At 44.6% G+C, this 19,221-nt stretch overlaps 3 protein-coding genes across 3 annotated transcripts; 1 reads left to right on the forward strand and 2 right to left on the reverse strand.

The window, feature by feature from the left end:
* Window positions 1–3,029: 3,029 nt before the first annotated feature.
* Window positions 3,030–4,997, reverse strand: LOC112268740. Its single transcript, XM_024454791.1, has 2 exons — window positions 4,145–4,997; window positions 3,030–4,039 (listed from the first exon to the last, which is right to left on the reverse strand). The coding sequence occupies exons 1-2, from the start codon at window positions 4,936–4,938 to the stop codon at window positions 3,853–3,855; spliced, it is 981 nt and encodes a 326-aa protein (XP_024310559.1). The 5' UTR covers window positions 4,939–4,997; the 3' UTR covers window positions 3,030–3,852.
* A 3,338-nt stretch (window positions 4,998–8,335) lies between these two features.
* Window positions 8,336–10,127, forward strand: LOC100824845 (CBL-interacting protein kinase 4). The gene has a single exon (XM_003577701.4). It carries the CDS (start codon window positions 8,631–8,633, stop codon window positions 9,987–9,989), a length of 1,359 nt encoding a protein of 452 aa, XP_003577749.1. The 5' UTR covers window positions 8,336–8,630; the 3' UTR covers window positions 9,990–10,127.
* A 3,234-nt stretch (window positions 10,128–13,361) lies between these two features.
* On the reverse strand, window positions 13,362–18,352 carry LOC100834249 (light-inducible protein CPRF2). The gene is made up of 6 exons (XM_003577730.4): window positions 18,032–18,352; window positions 16,711–16,804; window positions 15,901–16,018; window positions 15,098–15,173; window positions 14,889–15,014; window positions 13,362–13,873 (listed from the first exon to the last, which is right to left on the reverse strand). The coding sequence occupies exons 1-6, from the start codon at window positions 18,164–18,166 to the stop codon at window positions 13,499–13,501; spliced, it is 924 nt and encodes a 307-aa protein (XP_003577778.1). The 5' UTR covers window positions 18,167–18,352; the 3' UTR covers window positions 13,362–13,498.
* Between the last annotated feature and the right edge of the window lie 869 nt (window positions 18,353–19,221).

The raw sequence follows: 19,221 nt of genomic DNA on the forward strand, positions 1-19,221 counted from the left end.
TTAAACGGGTAAAAGCGTATGGGTTATGCATTCCCATATCCGTACCCGCTCTACCCGATGGGTATGAAATATTTTCCATTTGCCTACCCGCGGGTTAAAATTCTGTCCCAAACCCGTACCTAGAGAGGATTTACCATCCCTTGTCCTACCGGCCCCCTGGCCTCCTGCCGAATTAAGCAGTACTGCATGTCTGCAGCAGGGTCAATCGTTCTAGTCATTGTTTGAATCATGCGGTCATAGGAACATGCATCTCTGTGTTAATCCTTATAGTCATTGTTCGAATCATGCACTCATATATACTTTTTCTGATCCTAATCTCTTGACTTAAATCTGCTCAAAATATGAATGTATCTATTCTTAAAAAACGTCTAGATACATGTATCGCCAACAATTTAGAATCGGAGCGAGTATAGCAGATAAAACATAAATCTGAAAATAAACAAAAGAAACAAATATAACGGTGTATAAAATCGACCTACTTTACATATATGGCTCAAGCATCGTGTCCAAACGATTCCTTCCTTTGCTGGAATATTTGGGATGAACTTCAGCGATTATCAGGGACTATTTGATCCAGCATGGCATGTACACATACTCCTCGGGGTACATGTTTGCCGGGACTTCTATCTCCGAGCTATTCAAGTGATAGGCCAGCCCCGTCTCGAACGGTTCGCTCAAGAAGATAATCTCTTCATATGGATGGAACCCGAGTATCTCTGTATGCCAGTAGGTATACTCTTTGGCTTTGTGATGATCTCCATTGTCAAGAGAATTACCATTGTTGGAGTTAGATTTAGAGTTTCTTTGGGATATTGCTTTCATCTCGCTGTCATCCAATAAGTAGCAATCTTCGACCATGTCTCCGTTTCCAAGTGCGTCATCATTGCCAAAGTTCGAGTTGACATTTTCCACAACTATTGCTTCCTCGTTGTCTTCCGAGTGGATGTCTTCAACCATGTCTTCGCTTTTAACACCGTCATGACCTGTGTCCCGGTTCTCGCTATCTTCCAAGTAGAAATCTCCAACCATGTCTTCACTTTTAACACCATCGTGATCAGTGTCCTGGTGCTCGTTGTCCTCCAAGAAGAAATTTTCAACACCATCATAACCATTGTCATGCTCCCACTCTATCTTCTCTTGAGCTATCGTTTTCTTGTCGTCTTTAGGAAGACTAGGAGAACGGAATAAGTTATAGTTAATATCTTCTAAAACCCAGGGACCATGACCGTGAACCGGGCGGTTAGCCAAGTATGGCTCTAGCACGAACTTGAGGTCATTTTCATTCTTCAAAATCCACCCGACCTCACCACGCGACTCCTTAAGGATCCAAACCCAAAGGCAGCCTTTATGAATCCATACAAAGTAGACTCCCTTTTCTGATCTTCCCATATCAAGTTGTATATAGCCCTCCTCCCCTATAGTATCCACCGGTGTCTTAATTACGTGATATGTATTATCAGCCAATGATATCCTGCAAAATCAAATCATTTTGCAAAAGAAGTTTAATTAATCAGAAACATAACTTGTACTCCCTCCGATCCATTAACTTAATACAAAATGAGCGATATTTTTTATGGATCGGACGGAGTACAATGTAAGATAAAAGGTCGAATGAGCAGAAGAAAAAAATGAGCACACACCTCATGATAGAATCGGCCATGCAACGTATATAAGGCGTTCCTCGCAGATAGGCGGCGGCGCAGTCCGACCAGCCCACCCGCAGCTCGCCGAGGGTCCCGGCAGCGTCCCCTTCCCGTACAAAAGACCTCTCCTCCCATTGACCGGACCTCGACGAGAACACATACGCCCCGCATGGAGACGCGGCCACTCGAGCCCTTCCATCCCCATCGTCTCCAAGGCTTCCTTGTCGGGTGCATCATCGAAGTCTGTCAACATCAAGCATGGGACCATCAACACCTCGAAAGTGCGGCGACACCGTCGGGTCGTAGAGCAGGAACCGGTCGTAGTACCACACGTCGTTGTTTGGATCTTCCATGGCCGCGCTCGGGGTCGGGGGCAGAGCAGTCCACCATCCAGTGGCAGGGTTGACGACCCATTGTTCGAGCAGGAGGAGCCCGTTGCAGTGGTGGTGGATCTTGTAGTCGTAGCGGTCGACGGCTTCGTAGGCGCGCCACGCCTTGCAGACGCACCGGGACGCCACCAGCCACCGCGGCGGGGCGCGGCGGAGGATCTCGGCGAACTCGTCGCCGGAGAGGCGCGCCGTCTGGTCCGCGTGCCCGCCGCCGCCGGCCATGGATCTTCGAACCGATCTGGGCCGTCTGGTCCATGTGTTCGTCTTATAAAGACGACGACGAACTCAGGGTCGATCGAGGTGTCCCGATCGGCGGACCCGAATCGGATAATTCATCAGTCCTTGGGCTCAACGATTCTTCTTCTTCCTTTTCTTCCCGCGGGCCTCCACAGGCCTGTGAAAGATCCGGCCCAGCATTTATTTTACTAGTTTATCTTTTTGAATAAAATAATAGAGCAGTACTGATTTCTGGCCTGTTTGGCGGATTCTGGGCCTTTACGGGCACTTGGAGTTGGAGGGGGCCGGCCGGACTTCGAGATAATAATAGCAAAAAAAGAAGAAGAAAAACTAAGGCCAAGAAAACCTGGATCAAGCAGTAATTTGGTGAGTCGCTCTATCTTTCGGTGGGGAAATGCCGGCATTGAACGGGGGAAAAATGCAGCGAATTTGAGTAAATTGCAAGCCAGGAAGGACATTTGTATTAAACCACAACTTGAACTGCTTGCTCCCTTCTCGGTTACACAAACAGTCAAGACAAGGCGTTGCATATATCCGGACATTGTATGAACGTACAAACTGAGATATCTATTCCTATGCCAGAGAAATACATACAGTATATTCCTATGACGTCCTGCATGATTCAAGACAAGGAACTAGCCAGATATAGGCGCTAGCTAGCAGATGAAACAATATACGGCCAATAGCACTGATAGTACCAAAATAAAGACTAATCACAATACACAAATCTGAAAAATAAACAAATATATTTATCGGTAGGAATGGTCCTGCATACATACAGACACAGATGGCTCAAGCATCATGTGGAAACAGTTTCTTCCGTTGCTCGAATATCTAAGATGAACTTCACTGACTATCAGGGAACTCTTTGATCCAGCATGGCGTGTACACGAATGAAGATTGGAAGCTCTCCATTTCATTAATCAGCTCTTTGAAAGTTCCATACTCGCGGGGGTATATGTTTCCTAAGACTTCCATCTTCGAGCTATTCAAATGATAGGCCAGTCCTGTTTGGAATGATTTGCTCAAGAAGATAATTTCTTTATATGGGTGAAACCCGAGTATCTCCGTCTCCCAGTAAGAATACTCTTTGTCTTTATGATCTCCATTGTCAAGAGAATTATCAATGTTGGAGTTCCATTCAGAGTTCTTTCGGACTATAGCTTTCTCGATGTCATCCAATAAGCAGCAATCTTCAACCATGTCTCCTTTTCCAAGTGTGTCGTCATTGATAAAGTTCAAATTGACATTTTCCACAACTATTGCTTTCTCGTTATCTTCCGAGTAGAGATCTTCAACCATGTCTTCACTTCTAACAACACCATGACCAGTATCCCGGTTCTCATTGTCTTTCGAGAAGAAATCTTCAACCGTGTCTTCAGTTTCGACACCATCATGGCCATTGTCCCGCTCCCGTTCTAGATTCTCTTGAACTATTGTTTTCTTATCATCTTTAGGAGAATGGGGAGAACGGAATAAGTTATAGTTAATATTTTCTAAAACCCAAGGACCATGACCGTGAACCGAGCGGTAGCGGTCAGAAAAGTAAGGCTGTAGCATGGGGCTGAGGTCATTTTCATGCTTCAAAATCCATTCGGCCTCACAGTACACGACTCCTTAAGGATCCAAACCCGAAGCCAGCCGTCACGAATCCATGCAAAGTACAGTCCCTTTTCTGATCTTCCCATATCAAGTTGTATATAGCCCTCCTCCCCTGTAGTATCCACCGGCGTCTTAATCACACGATACGTATTATCAGTCAAGGAAATCCTGCAAAAAATTAAATCATATGCAAAAGAAGTTTAATTAATTAGAAACATAACCAACACTACATAAGATAAAAAGTCGACTTATCGAAAAAAAAGCAGCACGCACCTCATAATAAAATCAGACATGCAATGTACATAAAGGGTTCCTCGGAGATAGACGGCGGCGCCGTTTGACCCGAGCAAGTGCGCGAGCTGCTTGCCAAGTGTCTCGGCGGCGTCCCCTTCCCGGACGAAAGACCTCTCCTCCCAGCGACCTCGACGAGAACACATGCATCTTGCAAGGAGACGGCGGCCATTCCATCCCGAATTCTCTTCGTTCTCCTTTACAAAATTGAGGACGTCCTTCAAGCATGGGATCATCAACACCTCGAAGTGCGGCGACACCGTCGGGTCGTAGACCAGGAACCGGTGGTGCCACACGCCGTCGTTTTCTTCTTCTTCTTCCTTTGCCGGGCTCGGGGGCAGAGGGGTCCACCATCCAGTGGCAGGGTTGACTACCCATTGGGAAAGAAGGAGCAGCCCGTTGCAGTGATGGTGGATCTTGTAGTCGTAGCGGTCGACGGCTTCGTCGTCCCACCAGTGGCCGAATTTGTCGGGGTCGCCGGAGAATTTGGGGTTGGCGCGGCGGAGGAAGTCGAGCCTGCCGCTGACGGGAGCAGGGGCGGCGGCGGCGGAGGAGGGAGGGCGGGAGAGGAACTCTGGGTAGAGGTGCTCGTTGAAGTGGAAGAAGAGGCCGCCGACGGAGAGCGGGAGCAGATCGGCGCGGAGGAGACGGCGGCCGTCGATGGCGGCGCGCCAGGCCTTGCACACGCAGCGGGACGCCGCCAGCCACCGCGGAGGCACGCGGCGGAGGACCTCGGCGAAGATGTCGTCGGGCAGGCGCGCCGTCTGGTCGTCCATGTGCCCGGCGGCGGCCAGGGATCTTCGATATGGAGATTGGGGAAACCGTTCCGATTTTATTTTTTTTGAATCTTCTTCGATCTGAAACGCGTGTGGAGTCCTAGTAATCTGGGCTGTGATATATACTCGCTACTCGGGGATAGAGAGAGCCGGATTCCGATCGGGCCTCGAGCTCCGACAGCAACGGTGCTTCCCGCGGGCTTCATGGGCCCGTGAAAGAACCGGCCTATTACCAGGCCTGATTTGTGGACTGTGTGGTTGATTTTGGGCCTTTGTGAGCCCATGGAGGCGGCCGGCTTACGCAGAAATTATCGGTGCAGGAACCGGCAGCTTATTCGGGTCTGTCTCTTGGCCCTCTTTTGCTTAGGTTCAGGGGAGGTAGTACACAAACAGAGGGGAAGAAAATATGGCGGGATACAAATTTATTGTGACTGTGAGCAAATAGAATTGATTGACTTGTTCGATTAAATTCAATTTAGAATTTACAGAAATTTTGCAAAAAGAACGTAAACTTTTCCGTTGAAGGATGGTTTTTTTTACTGTCGGAAATATTCTAAAAAAATTATACTCTTTTTTTTTCATAATTCTTGTCAAGATATTACATAAATACATTCATTTTTGGGCAAATTTGAGACAAAAATTATGAAACGGACGGCAGCTTATTATGTGTATAGATATAACATCGTCAAATGTATAATACGGAGTAATAAGAAGAGCAAAAAACTAAAGTAATATGGCCAAATAAAACCTCGACCGCGGACCAAGAAGAGATCTAGACCTAGATTTTCCCTATAGCTACTTGTGCCACAAATTTGAACCTGGCCCCTGATCACCACTTGTGATAACTAATCCGATGATATATACATTTGATGTGACGTTGGATGTAAGCTTGTTAATATGATCTCGTCCGTTAATTCTGGCTTCAGACTTCAGTTCAGGGACTTGTTACTATCTACTCTGTATCTATCTATTATCTACTCCGTAGGACTTAAGATTGCCTGCATTGCACGGCGTACGTGGTCAACTGTAAATACACTTTTTCCGCAAAAAAAGATGTATATACACTTTGTTTACATGCTGATGGGTACCGGCAATGCTCCTAACTACTCCTAATTCTAAGCATTTCTGGGATCAATTGTAAACGCATGCGGCCGGCCGTCACATGTACGTACTGTGCTGAAAGTAATCTGTAAATCCGCAGATATGATTGTGTTAATCATATGCATGGTCACCTGTAGCTACATTTTTAAAAAAATCTATAGCTACAATTAACCATGAACCAATAATCAAATTCCGACAAAAAGCTCGACAGCTGCGTCCCGTGCTCAGAGATCCGTTCAATTGGGAGCCAGGCTCCCATCTCCACTGTAATCTAAATCTGGCCAGCTGCTTTCCTTGGGCCCACCGTCTGGTCGTGCCGGCCCCACCCACTGACAAAACGTGTGGCCGACGGTGGCAAGCGGCAGCGACAGTGGGCCCACCTGCCATTTGTCATCACAAACTCATACTGTTTTTTTTGGGGACATCCAATTTGGAACAGTCGTGCGTTTCCATTCTGGCCTCTAATTATGGAGTACAAAGTTTTGACATATGCAATGACAATTTCTTGGGTGTGATTTTTTTTAACTTGGGGTGGTAATTTATTTTTTTACGGTTAAGTTTCAAAGGCAACATGTGGGAGAGGAGGGACTAAAAATGACATCCAGATTTTAGTTCAACGGTTTTGATGCATCGACTGCGATTTAAGACTGTTGTTTAAAAATCAGACTTATGAGATATAACCACACCCTTTAAGTAATTACGAAGAGAAAATAAACCTTAGGGTGAATATATTCCCATGAAAAATGTTTGTTTTTGCCAAATAGCATCACCTAATTTCAAAAGGCTAGCTAACATCTTAATTACGCGACCAAACACAACAGGGAGGAAGATCACCACTGTGACCTCAAATATACCTCCACTGAGAACACGCCAGAATCGATAATAAGGCAACCATGCGTGCATTTGTTTAAACCAAATGTTTTCAACTGCCATTTGTCATCAGTCGGAAAAATATCTGGCCTGCTTTGCCACCAACCAGCTTTGCCTTCTATGGAACCGTTAAAAAAAACTGGCATGGCCAAACATAGTAATCAATGCTGTGCCAATTAAGGCATGGGTCCTAATGTCTGGAACAAACAATAGATCATGAAAAGTAGTAGACCCAATGCTAACTAAATTTCTGCAAGGCAAAGACAGGGCAATTGGCTGTGTAGGGATTATATTTCATCAATCATTGGCATTTATTTACAAAGGACATAAATCTTGTGCTCACAGCGCAAAAAAAAAAAAACTTGTGCTCAGCCAGCTGGCTTACACTTTTTACTAATCCTTGATATATTGAGCATGCAGGCCTAGCTAAGATTGGTTAATTAGTGATGAAAACCCATTTGAGATCAATTAGTTTGGGGAAAAAATATCCAGTGGTGATCTTGTCAATTAAGTTTTTCCATAAAATTTTGTATACGATTGCACTATATGTATGCATAGTGGCATTAGATTGTGATCTTTCAGGAATTATGTACGTGAAACCTAAAAAGATAAGGAAATGTGCTTTATTCCTAGGCAATCCTAGCCCATGACCTTGTTGCCTAGGAATCTCGGGCCATCTCTAGTTTTTTTAATTACTCCTCAATCGGGCCATTACTTGTTTTCTGTATTCGTTTCCAATATACGTGCCATCTTCTCATTGGCATCATCATTTGACTAGCTTTGAGCCAACCATTTTTTTACACGGCAATTGAAACAAGTTAAGCTGTGCATATAATTAATTGGACGTGGAGGGTTCTATATTCTTCTAGAGATGAATTGCTCTAGCTATTTGATAGTACATGGAATCTTTGGATATTTTTGTTGTCAGTCACTTATGTTTATGCAAAGCCATATGACATAGATGCATAAACTCCATCTCGCATCATATTGGCCTTTCGAAAGGCCAGGGGCTGTCATCAGCTTTGCCAATATGACCCTCACAGATATCAGGGCCGGGCCAATTACTGATTAGTTCACAAACATATTTCACTTGTGGGCCAAATATTGCGAGTCTCAAATATTGCTAATCTTGGCAAGCCGTCCTACTTAAATAATTACAATAATGAATTGCAATTTAGGTATAAAAAACCCAAAACTTGTTTTAACTGTCAAGACCATATGGTTATCAGGGTCAGATTATAAAATAAGTTTACAACAACATATTTCAGCAACCGAAAACTGAGCCTTACATGTGTTTGATGAAGCGGAGTCTAGGTATGTGGTTGAATTGTGTTGCACTTAAATTAAAATAGCCATTTGGTAGATAAAATGATTGAAACAAACAGTAGAATAAGCAAAAGATAGCAGTTTGATAATATTATTGTAACTCATCTTAATGCCAAACATTAGAGCTTAAACAGCTAACCACGCGATGATCAGCACCTAGAGTTAGGTTGGATCTCTACTCCCCATCTATTGTCTTGATGTCTACCAACCTGAGCTCAAGCTAACATTATGTTAACCATGGTTAACAAAATTCCACAACCATGGTCAACCAAACTAACTAAAACGGCACGGCCAACTCAGCCATATAAAACCAAACACCCTTCACTTAATGCCATTGTCTCCTCCCTGAACACAAACGAACGGCAGCAAGAGCTGTGCATGCACGGGCGCGCGCCATGAACGGCAGCAAGTTCAGGAAGAAGAAGAGCACGCCGCTGCTGGGCAAGTACGAGCTGGGCGCCCTGCTTGGCCGCGGCACGTTCGCCAAGGTCTACCTCGCGCACGCGGTGGCAGACGGCGCGCCGGTGGCCGTGAAGGTGATTGACAAGGAGGCAGCGGCGGCGGCGATGGCCGGCGGCACGGCGGCCGTGGCGGCGGTGCTCCGGGAGGTGTCAGCCATGCGGCGGCTGCGGCACCACCCGGGCGTGCTCCGCCTCCACGAGGTGCTCGCCTCGCGTGCCAGGATCTACCTCGTCATGGAGCTCGCCACCGGCGGCGATCTCCTCTCCTGGCTCGCCGCCACGCTCCCTCGCCGCTGCGGAGGCCGACTCCCAGAGCACGCAGTGCGGCGGGTGTTCGTGCAGCTCGTGGCGGCCCTGGCGCACTGCCATGCTCGTGGGGTCGCGCACCGTGACGTCAAGCCGCAGAACATCCTCCTCGACGGCGACGGCAACGTCAAGCTCGCTGACTTTGGCTTCGCCGCGCTTGACGTCGTCCCGGACTCCGGCGGCCTCCTCCAGACTGCTTGCGGCACGCCGGCGTACGCGGCGCCGGAGGTGATCCTTCGCCGGCGTGGGGGCTACGACGGCGCCAAGGCCGACGCGTGGTCCTGCGGCGTGGTCCTCTTTGTGCTCCTCGCCGGTCGCCTGCCGTTCGACGACGCCAACGTCCCCGACATGTGCCGGAAGGCACGCCGCCGGGAGTACCGCGAGCTCCCTCCATGGGTGTCACCACCGGCGCGCCGCCTCGTGCACCGCCTGCTTGACCCGAACCCGGCCACCCGCGTCGCTGTCGAGGTTCTGGTGGCCACGCACCCGTGGTTCAAGCCGCGCTCCCTCAGCCTCGACAACTCGCAGCTCGGCGGCGGCTGCGGCCAGCCGGAACCGGAATGCGCGCCGGCATCGAAGCTGAACGCGTTCGACATCATCTCGATGTCGCCGGGGCTCGACCTGTCCGGGCTATTTAGGGGGAGCAGCCGGAGCAGCAGAGAGAGGCGGTTCACGACGACGGCCTCGCCTGAGCGAACGATGGAGCAGCTTTGCAGTGCCAGTGGGAAGCTCAGGTATGCCGTCATGGTGGTGGGGAAGAAAGAAGTGGATCCGTGCCTTAATCCTCTGTCGAAGGCCGGCATGGCGATGTCGGTGGAGATGTCGGAGCTGGCGCCGCCGCTGATGCTCGTGGAAATGCGGCTGGAGATGGACGACGGGGAGAGAGAGGATGGAGAAGGGTTTGGGTGGGAGGAGTTGAGGCTGGAGCTAGGGGACGTAGTTAGGTCTTGGCATAGCTCCGACTCTGAAGACCTGCAACAAGTTTAATTAATTAGAACATACTCTTTTGCAGCTTTTTATATGGATATGTAAAAATGTGTTTTTGATCAGCAACTGTCTGAATGTTAGCTTGTATGCTTACAGGCTCCTTCCATCGCGAATAATTAATCAGAATTTAATCAATAATTGTGTGCTCTTGATATTATATCTATCTGTACTCCAACTCAATCTAAAGACATAAATTCACCAAAAGTAAGGTACATCATAGTTTATACGTCCATATATACATGGTATTGTTTTCATGGCTGATACATAATATCATACGGAATCATTACCACGTTTGTTCGCATTGGATAGTTAGTAGTAGTATGTAACTATGTATCTTATTATAGAAACAAGAATAATTCCATCAGATATATCTTAATTTTGTAACCTCCTAAGTATGCTTGTGCGAAAAAAAGATTCTGTCAAATACTAGCATAAATAAGTTGCATAAGTGAACAATCAATCATTTTATAGATCAAGTTAAATATCATCATTTGACAGATTAGGTGCCAGTTATCAGCTGACTCTGGCCGTCTTTCACAAATCACAACGCTAGGTGGGAGACATCTCTGAAGTGCTGTCGTACCATATAATCCAGACATCTACTTGTATGATCGGTGTCAGAGTCACACACAACATCAAGGCGTCTACCTAGTTTGGCTCACCTGTGGCCTGCTAGCACAGAAATGGTTGTTCATGCCTCAGGCTCAGATTGTCATATCCACCACAAAGGGATATGCCTCTGGATCGGCTGCAAAACATATACTTGCCATTTCTTGGCCAACCATTTTTACCTCTATCCTGTCAGTGTCCGAGGAAATAGTTCTTGGATGAGATGAGTGTGTGATGAATTTGTTTTTTTATGGGAAACAGAGAGTTGTCCCTGTCAAAGGCTGTGAGCTTCATTTCTGGTGAGTATCTTTCTCAAGGATGTGATTATCCTGAATAAAGTGAGAGGGATGCTTTCGCTCATGGCAGCCGTTGGTTGTTTCAGGAGTGTAAACTCTAAACTGCCAGGCTTTCTTTCACATCATCATGATATATTCTGAGGGAATGCGACCATGGATAGATAGACGTCAATAGCATTGATTCCTAATCAAAGCTAGCCAAGGTATAACAAGGCTAGAAACTACCTGCTCCATCAAACTGATTAAGATGTGGAAATAAAATGCTTCTCTTGGAAGATATTTGTGATATTTCTGCAAAGCAAACATGTGACTGGTTCCCTAATTTTAGCTGCAGGTCTCTCCTGTAAAAGAATGGACATCAGACACAATCTCAGAGCTAATTTTCTGATGAAGAAAGAAAGAATCGTACTGGTAGGTGCTGTCAGCAGTCATGTCAGTGCACTGAGGGTTGATCAGTGCTCCCGAGAACTAATTTGAACTGACTGAACTTTGCTCCTCACTAAAATTTCTTCATCCTGCAAATTGCAAAAGCTGTTACTCAGAAAATGCAATTTGCTAATTTACTGTGCAGAACTATGTACGCTTGACCTGGACTGCAGGGAATGAAACAACCAATACTGACAAACAAGATAGATCAGAATTCAGCTCATCTCCTCATTGGTTCAAGAATCAAGACAAAAAGATGCTTAGTTTTTTTCCTGAACTAAGGTTGCTATCCTTAGTAAACTCGTCTCGGTAAAGCAGCGAAAAGGAAATCAGTGTTTGACCGAACCTGTTAGGCCACAAGAATAGAAGAGCAGTAAGCAAAGTTGCAATAACAGACGCATTGTTCTGAACTCTGTAAAAGCATGTTGAATCTGTTTGGCTAGATTGCAGAAAGGAATCAAGTGATCATGAAATACAAGCTAAGGCTTCCTTTCACCAATGAAGGACATGTTTTCAAGTTACAGATATGTTCTTCAACGATAAGGGAATATTTCAGTAAGAGGAGAACAAATCCTGTGCTCCAACCTTATACACTGCTACTCGCAAACTACTCTCTTTGGAAACCAATGCAAATGGTCATGGAAATTCTGGAAAAAAATAGGATACATATTCTTAGTAAGGTGTGTGGTAGCAAAGATTGTGGATAACAGGATAAGTAGCTACATATATATATCTCATATCCTTGTTCATCAAACAGGATCTTATGTCTACATTTTTTTATTTCCCAAGATCTTCTTCTGTCTACCATCAAGGCATCAAATTGTGGTGGGGGAAGATAAGGCACCACCATCAGTCCTAGAATGATCCAAAACGTGGTGTCTTTTTGCTAAATCCTACCATTATCTCTTGTATTAATTAGTTTATCTTCTTTTATTTTGAAAGAAACTAGTTTTATCTTTTTGGTCATCCTGCTCCCTTCTCATTGGAAGTACAGAAGAATAAGTTATCCCCCTATGCTCCAAAAAGTGCAAAGACAACTTGTCAAAATCACTGAAGAACAGTTCCACACATCATGGATATTGATCAGCCATAGCAATTTAGCAAAACAAGCTTCATTTCAATGCCAAAAATATATATTGCTGTTTTTTAGGGTAAAATCCATATTTCAACCTTCAACTCTTGCTTGAGTTCAGATTTCAACCTCCAACTCTTCACACCAGTTGAGATCAAACTTTAGGTGCGATAGACCGCCGTGGACTGCAAACCACCGTGCCATCTAAGCGAATAGCCATGATCCATGATCTGCCTGTCTCAGCCTGAAGAGAAATTTCACTGGAAGCATGCCCATAAGATCCATGGATCATGCATACTTAGAAAGCACAAACCTGCATCGAATAACAAAAGAACAAATTGTTTAACACTCCATCGCCTGTAGGGCTGGCAAATTTGATCTGAATAAGTTAAGTTGAAGGTCCGTCCATGATGCGCCTCCTATCTCCACCCCCTCGCCAAAGCCTCGTGATTCGCGCAGAACGCCGCAGAGATGCGCCGCCGCCGCGCGCTGTAGCCACAGGGCGCCGCCGTGACATGGTGCGGCCATATGGAGCGCTCTGACACGCCGCCGCCATGGTTGAACCGAGGCGCCCCGCCGCCACATGGCGCCGCCGAGGGACGCGCCGCCGCCGCCGCCGGGGCAAGGGGAGAGACGCGCGAGAGGTGAGAGGAGCGGGGTGGGACCCAGGAGGCAGTGAGAGACGCGTTGATACAGAGGCGCTGGATGCAGAGTTTCAGAACTCAAGAGTTGTCAACATTGCACTTCTCAGGGCTGTAGACAAATTCAGAACTCGGGCCACGAGGGCAACAAACAATATAATCTGAATTTCCTTCGAGTAATTCATAGTCTGGCATGCGTCTTTCGACGTGTATGATGCGCAAAATGAAACCATGGAGAATTGCAATCTGTGAATTCACCAGGATCCCATGTCTATTTGTGCATTGTGCAGGATGTTTTCACAAGGCTGAGAAGTGCAAAGAGGCAGCAGGATCAGAAGGCTGAACCACAGATTATTTACCTTCAAATTAGTAGTAATACACAAAGTTCAGCATCCAGATATACACAGATGCCACAAGCTCCATATTTTACGACAAAACTTAGCTCACTGGAGCATTATAATCCAGTCATAGAGCATTTTCAGGGAATTCATGGTCTGAGAAAGCCGAAGCAGTGTCGGAATGTATTGAATCTCCATGGATCCTCTGCTGCAGGTTCTCCAGGCTTGCGATGCGTCGTAGAGAGGCCGGTCTTGAGGCCATCTCTTCCCCACTGGGAACAACAGGAGTTGTTGCCTGTGGGAGGTCAGGCTTTATCTGATCATCCTCAAAAAAACCTTGGAGCAAATGGCTCATGCTCTCTTCAGTGGGAGCAGCATCAGCAGAGGCTGCATCAGATATGCATGAAGAGAAGGGCACACTACTTCCGGCCATGTCTGATGTAATGGAGAACAGAAGGCTTGCTCCAGTTACTCTCCTTACAGCTTCTTCAGCTATATTCACCTGAACACGAGTACTTTGTCAACATAAGAAAGAAAATAAAACATGGCACTAGTCACATTTGATTTGTACCCTGCATAAAAGAATGTAACGCAAGTGGTATCAAGAAATCTATTTCAATGATCTTTTTTTTCTGCAGAATAAAAGTATTAGCTACTGCCACAGTTTTGGAAAGAGAATATCAGTTTATCTGTATTATGGATAGCACTATAAGTTATGTTTATAGATGTCTACGAAGACCGGATTGAGATTCTATATCTAGTGTTTTGCAGGAAAAAGAAACAACGAGTACCGACTGCGAAATGAATGTTTTGGAAACACCTTTACCAAGACATATAAATGCAGAGTTTTGCATATACTCACACACAAGCATTAACAAATGTATGTATGGTTGTGCTCTGTTCTGACTCCTCATGTGCTGCATGAGACAGAACAGCCCTCCCATAAGGACCAAAACCACAGGCTTAACGTGACACACTCTCGGAGCATTGCAACATGGTATGAGCGGTTTTTATATTTTGTTCGTTTTTACAACGCCCACACCTGTAAGAAAACATCGTTATTCTTAACACCAAAATTAAAAGAATAGAATAGTGAAGCATAGAACTACTAAACTATTCCTTTCACTACAAGGAGAGGATAATACCTGTCTGACTCCTCGATAACAAACTCAAATTCAAAATAATAGTGTAGCCATTGATAGTACTGTTAGGAACTGGGAATTACAGATGATGTAAATCACGGATTGTCAAATCCCAGGTTGCTTTCTTTGTCATGGTTGGGTTCTCCAAAGCACAAAGAAAAACTGGCTAGTCTACATTGCACAAGTATCAATCCTAGAGAAAGCGCATGAACCATGTTACGTGCAAAGCATAGTAAACTAACTACAAATTAAGGATCCATATGAGGCACAGTAGAATGTCAGGGCTATAATCAATAGACTCACAATCGCATCCCTTCAAATGGTACAAAAACACTTGATGCAGTTAAGAGTTCACGAGAATAAAAGGATATATACCTTTCTCCTCATAGTCTCCATATCAACTGTAAGATTTCTGTTGCCAAGGGTAGCTTCCTTGTATTTCTGAGTCATGTCAGTCAGGCGCTTTAGCAAAGATGCATTTTCAGCTCTTAACTGGGTAACCTAGATGATATCATAGTAATTAGCATGGCCATCATAATTTCAGTTAGAGTTTAACTTAAACATCATGGGCCATGTTTTGAGACCTGTGATTCAATATCGGTCTGGTGAGCTTGCTTCCTTTTCCTTGACCTCCTGGCCGATTCTCGATTTGAGAGCATCCTGATCACAAAATTAAAACTGGCAATATTCAGCATGGCAAAAGTTGTACTATTTTTCTGACATGGCAACACTGGATATGATCTATAACGGTAGCCAATTTACTTGGAAATAACTTCACAACTGCCAAGTATGGAACTACTGTTGTTTGGAACTTTGGTGGGATTGGTTTTGGTTTAAATATATAAGAAAGGCCATTTTAGTTTTATAGAGAAATATGTTGGGATTTAAAAATTAACTTGGTACCAAACAAAATAATAAAACAAGGCACCATCATATATGCTTTGGTGGGATGGGATCCTCTCGATCTGGCACTGAACCACTCAACTGGAAGAGCCGAGGGAGAATATTGAGATACATCTCATTGTAAGATACATTACTTTCTTGTCCCATTAGTATCAAATATTGGTTTCCATCTTGATAATTGAATATTGCTATAAGGTAGCAGCAGAGCATTTCTAGATGATAATTAAATCTTCAATTTAGGTTCCAGAACATATTGACTGCATGCTGAAGTAAGATGTTTGTAATTATGATTTCTTAAAGAAAAATTATTGCTTTAAATTACAGGTTTAAGAAACTGCTCCCTATGATCCTAAATTCTTGACTCAAATTTGCCCAAGTATGGATGTATCTACTCATAAAAAGCGTTTAGATACATGTAATATTTTGACAACAATTTAGGATCGGAGAGAGTATTATAATGTTATTGGAAAAAGAACTGCATTACCTCTTCACCCGCTTTGCATTAGCAGGGTCGGTATTTTCCTCAAGATCACCGTCAACATCAGACTGCTCCCTTGATGTGCAACTATTAGCTGGCTTGCCTTGAACAACAGTACCATCACCTGTGTACAGAAGTACAAAAACCAAAAGACTAGTAAATGACGACAGCACACAAGAGTTAAGTACAAATGTTACAAATAAGCCTATATACTTTCGGAAACAAGCTTGTAGGTGATCCTGTAAGACCTTATGATGGTGTGAAACTATGTTGGACACGGTCACAATGCAAATTGGTGTCAGCAGAATTGCATATCCAGTGCGTGATGTCAGTGTTCAGCATCACTGAAGCAGGATCAGAATACTCGTTTTTGATATTTTACGTAGCTGACCATATATGTATTTTAGCTCTTTTCTCCGGAATTGTGAACATAGCACCACATCATCACTCAAATCCAGAATCGAGATTTCTCTTCATTTTTCTGGACATAAAATACCTACTCTACAGCAATTGCTCGTGAGTACGGACTCTTCTGCACATAACTATGGCTGATGTCCCTCCTTTTTGGCAAAAAAAAAAAAGAAACTATTGCTGCTGGAGCTAAGATATAACTTGTAGGGGATGGTTCCGCAGCACCGGAAGCAAGAGACTACCCTGATAAAGACCTAATGTTCAGAGGTCTGTCAAGCTAGACCATTTATGTCAATCTAAGACACTACCTTCTTTTGATTAATGTCCTGCAGAACACACTTCTGGCATGATTTTGCTCAAGTTGCTTGATAGAATGCGAATGCGATAATGGAAGGTCATAAATACCATCAAAAGAAGCTTGAGAAACTAATTGCGAAGTGTCTGAAGCTTGAGAAACCAATTGCATAGCTCCCAAAGCAGATTCTTGTGGTTTAGCTTCCTGAAATTGAATTACAGGAAAATTTGGCTCATGGGCATCACACTTGGATGGCATTTGCCAGAACACATTGCAAAAACATGATTGGGCTGATGGGCACTGTAAAATCACGAATGTTACCAGAACACACTTTGCCGATTAAATTGAACTCGAAGCTTTCAAGGGGGACAGGAGAATGTTCATGTGAGATATGTAATGGTAGAAAACCAGTGCCGATTAATTCAATCACTCGACTTGCACTCGTCTACTCAAGGGTGCAAACTTTGATTCAAATAGTCTATGTAGAAGTGAAGCAAATAATTATATCGTTGTGTGTTTGCGTGTCACTTTCAGGGGAAAAAACAGAACATACTTTTTTCTATCTATCAGATAAAGAAAAAAGATAGGAGAACCCTACTGATGTTTCAGACTCTCTGACAACATCAGACTCATTTAATGATGTAATCATTTGTGGTCAATGTCACTCCATCAGAATATGCACATGATCTGCCTATGTGGTCGAAACAAATTAGCCTCCATCCTATCAACATGTCACACTACACCAATCTGCAATCCTACTTGTCGCAGCAACAAGATTCCTCTGAGGATCTAGGCGACTGCAATCCTACTTGTCGCGGCAACAAGATTCCTCTGAAAGATCTAGGAGACTAGGATCCATCTCCCCGTGCCTTCCTGAACAAAAGGCACATCATTACCAGGTGCGTTTTGTCCTTAGGGAATCTGACCAGAAAATAACACTCACTTCACTTGGTGCCCATTTCATGCCAATTATAGTATCAATCTATAAATAATGGCCTAGAAGCGTAGAAGCAGGTAATAAAAGGGATCCCACTTGCATCCCAATTATATAGTACTCCCTCTGATCCTAAATTTTTGACTCAAATTTGCTCAAATATGGATGTATCTATTCTTAAAAAGCGTCTAGATACATGTAATATTTCGACAACAATTTAGGATCGGAGGGAGTAGCAATTTAGCCACTAGGACAAATACACTTTGGAAATTGAAATGGTCAGATTTGTTTTAGATAATTGAAATGGCCAGATTGTTCATCAGAAGACTAACAGCAGTTATTCTCCTAAACCAGAAATTGCAGTAGAAGTGTAGAACTCCTCTGAAATGAAACTGTGACAGAACATCGAAAGATCTACAAGAGAGACTCCAAATCGAACCAAGCCTCTATCCAAAAAAGAAGAGCAAGAATTGATCTTTGAAGAGTAGGGACTGTACCATGGTCTTGGCCACGGCGGCGCAGTACAGGTCGAGCTTCCTCTTGAGCACCGCCGCGTACACCCCGGGATCCCCGCCGCCGCTGCCGCCGCGGGCACAGTTCACCTCCACCACCTCGTCGGCGCCGAACTCCATTCCCGTTAGCAAAGCTGCCCTCTTTTCCACTATCGACAGCAGTAAGAAGGGGGGAAAAGACTTGGCACGGAACAAAGGGGAATGAGGAAGCAAGTGTTCTTCAACAGTTGGAGAAAACGACGAAAACTAATCGGTAGAGCAAGCGAGCGAGCAATGGTGGAGTGGAGACGGAGGCAGCGAGCGTTTATAGGGGCGGTGGAAGGGAGGAAGAGGAGTCACTGTCCATGTGTTTCGCTTCTCCGAGCTGCAAAAGATCTCTCACACTAGCAAATTTTGCAAAGCCAAGTGGACAGACAGAATCCACTCCAATGACCAATCACCAATGTGTGCTTCTGTCCACAGAATTAGATCTTTTTTGTGTGGGGCCCATCTGTAGTTTTCAGTCGAAATTAGGAAACCTCCAAATTTGGGATTTCATTTTATTCACCGTGCCCATTTTGGGCAGCTACCAGGTGGTGGGTGTCTGAGGAGGACAACCTCTTACTTGTCCAATTTCACTGAAATTAAAGAATTGCTGATATTTAATGTAACCGAAAAGTTGGTTTAGTGAAAAGAATGTATGGCGAGGTGAAAGCCAATGGCCGAGTTCCGTTGAGGCAAGTAATTGTAGCAAGCCGATGTGATGGATCTTTGCTATGTGATGATGTGGTGGTTAACGGTACGGGAGGGAATGACACTAAAGTGGGAGGAGGAAGAGGGTGCGGTGAGACAAAGGAAGACGATGACAGAAAGACACTCGACCATATTGATTGCCTTTTGTATCAGCCACCTTTCTCCGTTGTTGTTTTTATTGTTCAATGCACATTACTCTACATTGTAATTTTCGTTTTAACATTTTTTTAGGAAACGTGCGAGAATGCATGCCTTTTTTCATTAAGAAGAAACGGGCAAGGCCGCGAGTCTAATGATACAATCCACACCGCTAAAACAAAACAAAACAAACCACTACTAACTACTCTTTCAGAAGTCCCATTAGCTTCCACCTCCTGATTTCTTCTATGATGGCGTCAAAAAGGATCCTGACAGGGGGAGAATGACCGAGCTTGCCTTGTTAT

The sequence above is a fragment of the Brachypodium distachyon genome, chromosome 4 (assembly GCF_000005505.3).
Source record: "Brachypodium distachyon strain Bd21 chromosome 4, Brachypodium_distachyon_v3.0, whole genome shotgun sequence".
Taxonomy (NCBI): Eukaryota; Viridiplantae; Streptophyta; class Magnoliopsida; order Poales; family Poaceae; genus Brachypodium; species Brachypodium distachyon.

Excerpts from the sequence above, each read along its gene's own strand:
- LOC112268740 (XM_024454791.1), bottom strand. The coding sequence starts at position 4,938 with ATGGACGACCAGACGGCGCGCCTGCCCGACGACATCTTCGCCGAGGTC. Across the intron at positions 4,040-4,144 it reads ATGTCTGATTTTATTATGAG|GATTTCCTTGACTGATAATA; the intron begins GTGCGTGCTGCT and ends AATTTTTTGCAG.
- LOC100824845 (XM_003577701.4), top strand. The coding sequence starts at position 8,631 with ATGAACGGCAGCAAGTTCAGGAAGAAGAAGAGCACGCCGCTGCTGGGC.
- LOC100834249 (XM_003577730.4), bottom strand. The coding sequence starts at position 18,166 with ATGGAGTTCGGCGCCGACGAGGTGGTGGAGGTGAACTGTGCCCGCGGC. Across the intron at positions 16,805-18,031 it reads CCGCCGTGGCCAAGACCATG|GAAGCTAAACCACAAGAATC; the intron begins GTACAGTCCCTA and ends ATTCAATTTCAG. Across the intron at positions 13,874-14,888 it reads TGGAGACTATGAGGAGAAAG|GTGAATATAGCTGAAGAAGC; the intron begins GTATATATCCTT and ends ACTCGTGTTCAG.